Source organism: Canis lupus, chromosome 4, assembly GCF_011100685.1.
Source record: "Canis lupus familiaris isolate Mischka breed German Shepherd chromosome 4, alternate assembly UU_Cfam_GSD_1.0, whole genome shotgun sequence".
NCBI lineage: Eukaryota > Metazoa > Chordata > Mammalia > Carnivora > Canidae > Canis > Canis lupus.
This window is the reverse complement of record NC_049225.1, coordinates 20820544-20827509: the sequence shown is the minus strand read 5'-3', so window position 1 is coordinate 20827509 and position 6966 is coordinate 20820544. Positions and strand designations below refer to the sequence as shown.

Sequence of the window (6966 nt, the reverse complement as noted above, 5' to 3'; positions counted from 1 at the left end):
AAGAACCCCTTGAAATAAATTTTAGCTAGATGCCCAGGCAGGAAAGCAGTTCAGTCACCCTGGTATTAGGTGCGGGAGAAGGGGGGAGCAAGCATGAGTGCAATTAACCAACTGACAAAATGCTGAACATCTGGGACTTCAGACTTTGAAGTACGTGAATGCTCAGTTCCGGTCTCAAGGAACCTCTGTAATGATACTGCTATAAACAGTACAGGGGCATTTTTATTATTAATAGATATTCAACAGGAGAGTAAGCACAAAACACTACTTAATGGGAAATTGTTGTCAAGGCTTATAAACTAAGTAAGTTCCTTTGTAATATACCCGCACATAGGCAAAAGGCCAAAAATCTAGAGGAAGCATGAAAGGCCCTTTCTGCCTCAAAGGTAGCCAAATTACAGTATTAAATGTAGTTATCAGTTTAAAATTCAGCAACCAGTAGAAAAAAAAATGGGTCTCGTGTATACATTTGATTGGAAATGTGAAGTTCTGTTTGAATATTGATTATGCCATAAGTTTCCTCTGATGTAGATAATGCCATGTTTTCATAAAATTGGGGAGAATTTCTATTTCAAAAAGTATTCAAACATAACACACGCACATAGTGATTCAAAAATATACACAGTAATTTCTAGATTCAAAAATCTAGCAGTAATTATCTGAGTGATATGATTATGGATGGTTTTTTATTTTCTTCCATTTGCTTCTCTATTTTTTTCAGTTTTCAACAATGGATGCACATTACTAGTATGAAAAAATATGGTTTAAAGGAACTTCGTAAGCACTACCCACAAAACAGGAAACAAAAACAATGTGAGAGGAAGCTCTCAAACATTTACACCTAAATGTGAACTCATTGTTCAAATTTCTATTGCTGAAGGGAATAAAACATACTTACAAATTTAAAAACTGAAGATCAGGGTAACTGATTTAATTAAGTTCGAATAGCTGTTAAGAGACCACACTAGGGCACAGAGTACCAAACAGGAGGCTCCGAATAGCCAAAAGGTGGAAAAATGAAAGTGCTGGACTCTATGAGGAAGGAGCAAAATAAAGGGCTGAATGCAGCCCAAGCTGAAAATTCTGCCCCCGCCTTCTTCCAGAAGGCAAGGAAAGCTATTGCTTAATCGTGTCAGGACCTCCCCCACTTTCCTTGCTAATAGGAAAGCAAGCCTTTAGCGAGTAGACCCCTAAAATCTACCTCCACTTTGCTAGCATTTACCTACATGCTTCTTTCACTCATTTCCCTGAAACCCTTCAATGGCTGTCCAAAACAAGGTCTACAAAGCCTTCCAAGATGGGACTCTTGCCTTGTTCTCATCATTGCTTTCCTCATAGTGAAGAGCCCAGCAACGACAGCTACTTATTGTTCGCCCTACTCAGGTCTTGTTTTATTAGCTTTTCCGGGCCTTTTCCTGGATGTCCATTCCCACTTCCTGTTCCTTTTACCTGACTTAATTCATGTTCAGTCATCAAATCCAAAAAGTTTTCTCTAAACCACCACCCCCACTCCTGGGCTGGACTAGGTGCCCTTTTGCAGAGCTCTCAAATTATTGCACTTAGTCATTGCCATGGACCTAAGTTTATGTGTCCATCTATTTCACTAGATTCAGAGCTCTTGCCAGGGGCAGAGACTAGATACACCTTATTCACCTTTGTGCACCATAGTGCCTGGGACGTTGTAGATGTACAACTTATTTTGACTAAATTATCAGTACTCATGCACCTTTGTAGAAATGGAGCCTCTCTTTCATCTTCAGTATAAATCCAGAGCTCACAACTACTCAAATGCAGAGTCAGCTGAGACTCCTCCCTACCTCCCCATAGTTATCTGGAACTCCATTTCCCATAATCAAAACTTCTCCCTTTCTTAATCTAGCACCGAGTCCTCCCCACACCCATTGGATTAACTGAAATCTGGCTCTTCTTGAAAAATATTCCTGCAACTTTCCCACACATATGTTGTTCATTCCCTCACATCCCATGTACTCTGGTATCAGTGTCCTTGTCTTTTCCTCAAAACCATTTCCAAATATTACTCCTTCGCTATCCGAGTAAATGCCCTTGTCCCTTGAAAGATAGGTAGCAATATCACCCTATACCCCTCCTCATTCAGGTAATTTAACCTCCACCATTCACTGATAGTTTGGCACCTGGCTTAGTCTTCCTCTCCCTCCTCAGTCCTGGAGACTTCATTGTCCACAAAAACACTCGCACTAGCTTCTCCATTCTTTAACTATCTCAATTGAAATAACCGTTACCCTCAAGAGGCCTACTACCAAACCCTGCATTTGTCTTGTTCCCAACTGCTCCACTCTTGAAATCTCAGAGTTCTAGATACAAATACATCACTCCCTTGCCCCTTCTACATTCTCCGTGTTATCAACCCCACCTCCACTTCAATCCCTAGGCAGTCTAGACTACATGGCCCATTACTCCAGTCACTATTGCCCAAGTCCTTAACATCTTCACCTAGTCATCCTTTCATCTCACAGAACAAACCCCAATCCTAGATCAATCGTCTTCCATTTCCATTCCTACAACAGAATATTGTCACTACAGAAATCACTCAAGTGCTCTAATTGTTCCCAGTACACATTCAGTCTCTAATCTCAACTGGACCCTCAAAGCTACCTGTGACCCTTAGTTTGCATAGTAAGCTCTCATCTTGTTCTACAGTTGGTACGTCAGCATTTCTACAATTTTTTTTTCTAAGATTTTATTTATTCATGAGAGACAGAGAGAGAGAAAGAGAGGCAGAGACACAGGCAGAGGGAGAAGCAGACTCCATGCAGGGAGACCGATGCAGAACTCGATCCCGGGTCTCCAGGATCACACCCTGGGTTGAAGGCGGTGCTAAACCACTGAGCCACCCGGGCTGCTCAGCATTTCTACAATTTTCTCAAATCTCCTAGCCTGCTATTTTCCTCTTCATCCTCAGCAGATGACCATGAAAGAATCCCACAAGTGCCTGGGTGGCTCAATCAGTTGAGCATCTGCTGGCTCAGGTCGTGATCTGTGTCCTAGGATTGAACCAACATAGGGCTCTCTGCTCAGTGGTGAGTCTGCTTCTCCTTCTCATTCTCCCTCTGTCTCTAATAAATATAATCTTAAAAAAAAAAATCTTAAAAAAAAAAAACCCACAGAAAGAAATAGAAGACATCAGGCAGGCAATCTGTCAACTTTTTACCTTAACACCAGCAAATTCACCGACATGATAATCACACTTTTTTTCTGGCAAAATGTTAGAGATGTGCTTCTTAGATAGCTAAGATTAAAATCTCCAGTGTGTGCTTGAGCTCATCCTTCTGAGTCTTCATAGAGATCTTGTCCCATCATATATTCTTTCTCTTCCTTGCTCCTTTCTGGTTCCTGCCCATATTAGTAGTCCATGCTCTAATTTTCTTCATCCGGGATCCCTGGGTGGCGCAGCGGTTTGGTGCCTGCCTTTGGCCCAGGGCGCGATCCTGGAGACCCCGGATCGAATCCCACGTCAGGCTCCCGGTGCATGGAGCCTGCTTCTCCCTCTGCCTATGTCTCTGCCTCTCTCTCTCTCTCTCTCTATGTGACTATCATAAATAAATAAAATTTAAAAAAAAAAATTTAATTTTCTTCATCCTTCCCCAATGCACACGTACAAAAATTTGTCATCTCATGTCCTTTCTTTTACATTCACTGTTAGCTTATTCTTCCCTATCTCACAGTCAAGTTTCTGGAAGACATGTTTGCTGTCCCTAGTTCTTGATCTCTCATTTCCTTCTGAACCCACTGCTAAATGGTTTCTACTCTCCATACTTCATTATACGGTTGCTCCCCATGTCAAATGTCTTCTTTTTTGCCAAATCGGGTGGCCATCCCAGGCGCATCTTCTGGTTCCTTGAAAGCCTCATATTCCTGGGCTTTCTACCATCTTCTTACCTCCTCTTGATGGTGATGGGATTTCCTTCTTCTGCTATGCAGTAAATACATTAGTCTCTCTGGGTTCCCTCTTTAGTCCTCTTTTCTTACTATACTTTCACTAGATAATCTCTTCCACTGCCTTAAGTACAATTAACATTTTTAAAAGCTATGCCCAAATCTTGACACCTCCAGATCTCTTTCCCGCTTCAAACGTATAAATCCAACTGCCTACTGTTTATCTCCTCTTACATCTTTTATTATCTCAAGCGCTATTTAATATTAAAATATACCCAATATTGAACTAATCATATCCTTTTCTCCCTCCCCACATAGCTTTTCTTGTTTTTCCTCCTAGCATTTTATCTCAGTGACAAAAATCTGTTTCATTCTTTTGCATCTGTCTCATCCTCCAATTCAATCAAGTACTAGTCCTAACAATTTTATTTCCTACAACTTTGGAGGTGTCTGGTTGGCTGGGTTGGAGGAGTATGTGATTCTTGATCTTGGGATCAAGTTTTGAGCCCCACACTGGGTGTACAGATTACTAAAAAGAAATAAATAAACTTAAAAAAAAAAACTAAACAAAAAACTTTGGAAATCTATCCATGTTTCTCAGTGTCACCACTGCTATTTAGCACAGTGGTTAAGAATGCAGATTCGGAAACTAGACTTACTTGGGTTTAAATCCTCACTACCCTACTTACTATCCAGCTGTGATTCTGGACAAGTAATAAGCTCTCGAATGTCTCGGTACTTATCAGTCAAAATGTTACCTAACATTAGTGCAGACCACCATCATCTACTTCAGATTACTCCAATAGCATCTTAAGAGGTTTCCTGACCTCCAGTCTGGCCCTTCTTCAATCCAGTCTCTTTGGTGTAGCCAATAATCTTTCCTAAAACACAGATCTCATCATGTTACTCCTTACTTTAAATCTTTTAATGGTTTGCCACTGTCTTCAAGAGTATGTTTAAACTTAACAATGTACACAAGCCCTTAAAATCTGGTCCCTGTTAAATACTAAATCATTCTCTCTTATGCCTATCTCTGCCTCAGTAAACCAGACTAAACTAATTGTAGGTCCTCACACTTCCTATGGCATTCTCTGGCTCTGGGTATCTGCATATGCTGTTCTCCCTGCCTGTAAACCCTCTCTCTTCTAAACTCTTCTTCCCACTATACACATACTTGCTTAGCTAAACAGATACTTTTGTTTGACTCCTTCTTTTGGGTATCACTTCTTCTAAGCCTTTCCAACTCCTAAGACTGGTTTGGTGCACCCCAACTAGGTCCTTAGCATTCCATACTTGCCTTTGGATGTTAATCTCACTCAATTGCTGACTGTAAGTTCCTTTAGGAGAGAGCTGTGCCTTGTGTACTACTAATATCCCTAGCAATTAACATAGTGATAGGCACATAGTAGACTTCAATCATTACCTGGTGAATAAATTGAGTGTACACTGCTTGCACACCCTTTTAATGAACTCTGTCTAGAATTTAAATGCTACACCTAACCAACCAAGTCACCAGTTCTACAGCCCTTGAATGTAGAAGGGATTTCTTATTTTCTACTATATATCCTATGAAAGGAATGATGTGGATAAAAATACATCACATGGGACGCCTGGGTGGCCCAGGGGTTGGGCGCCTGCCTTCGGCTCAGGTCGTGATCCCAGGATCCAGGATCGAGTCCCACATCAGGGTTCCTGCAGGGAGCCTGCTTCTCTCTCTGCCTGTGTCTCTGACTCTCTCTCAGTCCACCTCTCTCGTGAATAAATAAATAAATCTTTAAAATAAATAAATAAATAAATAAATAAATAAATAAATAAATAAATAAATATCACATTTTGCAAAATCCAAGTAATCTCAAGTAAGACTAATTTAAGTGTCACATTTTAGAAAAACCTGTAGAAGACTACATTGACAAAATTCTTAACACATAGTGAAAAGAGACAATAAAAGGCGTTTTTTTTTTATTCAAAGGTATAACTGGATAAGTAGATTTGTTTACAACCATTCTTGTGAAATACTTTTTAAAAAAATATGACCAACTTCTTTGCAAAGAGCAGACACATACCTCAACTATGATGACCTAATTTTTGGTGGATAATGTACATGATTAGGCAGAAATAGGCAAGCTCACACTGGTAGATTAACTATCAAATACTCAGTCAAAACTCCGTTTGTGGCCCCCGCTTCTTGATCGATTTCTATTCCCACTTCGTCTTCTACCATCTTGTCGACTTCCTGACCGACTTCCCTGTCGACTCTGTCTACCGGACCGGCCACCAGATCGACCACCTGACCGGCCTGATCGGCCCGCCCGGCCACTTGACCAGCCACTCCTCTGCCTGGAGTTAGAAGATGTGTTTCCATCATAATATTCTTCAATTTCAGGTAATTTGGCTGGCAATGAAAGTATCCAGTCTGAATCATGCCACTCTGCCTATTGGGGGAATTTACAGGATTAATATAAATGCAAGATGGAAACCATAAGCAAGCATATGAGTACAGGAGATTCTTTTTTAATATCTATCATCTATTAGCTGAAGTCCATCTATCCATTAAATTTAAAGTACCTGAAACAAATCTTAAAACCAGAAAAAAGCATATTAAAAACTCATTCATTAAACTTCCTAAATTTTAGTCTTAGGAGAAACTCTCAGGCTCATTTTGAGGGTCATCATTTCATACTCAGTTTATACATTCTAAAAGTCAAACATCTGGGGTGTCTGGGTGGTTCAGTTGGTTGAGCATTTGGCTCTTGGTTTCGGCTCAGGTCCTCCTCTCAGGGTTGTGAGATGGAGCCCTGAATCAGGCTTGGTACTCAGTGGGGAGCCTGCTTGAAATTCTCCTTCTCCCTCCCTCTCTCTCTCTCTCTCCCCCTCATCCCCACTCTCACTCTCTCTCAAATAAATATATTTTTAAAGATTTTATTTGATAGAGAGAGCGCGCGCACAAGAGAAAGGGAGTGCACAAATGGGGTAGTGGCAGGCAGAGGGAGAGGGAGAAGCAGGTTTCCCAAGGAGCAAGGGGCCGGATGCAGGACTTGATCCCAGGACCCC

The 6966-nt window shown here is 41.0% G+C and overlaps 1 protein-coding gene across 4 annotated transcripts in view; it reads right to left on the bottom strand.

The window, feature by feature from the left end:
- Positions 1–5852: 5852 nt before the first annotated feature.
- Positions 5853–6966, bottom strand: part of DDX50 (DExD-box helicase 50) — a 29353-nt gene continuing 28239 nt past the window's right edge. For all 4 annotated transcript variants that reach the window (XM_038534150.1, XM_038534151.1, XM_038534152.1 and 1 more), the window contains one exon: positions 5853–6347. In XM_038534150.1, the coding sequence (XP_038390078.1) occupies positions 6069–6347 (279 nt within the window). In that variant the 3' untranslated portion in view covers positions 5853–6068. The remainder of the gene's footprint in view (positions 6348–6966) is intronic.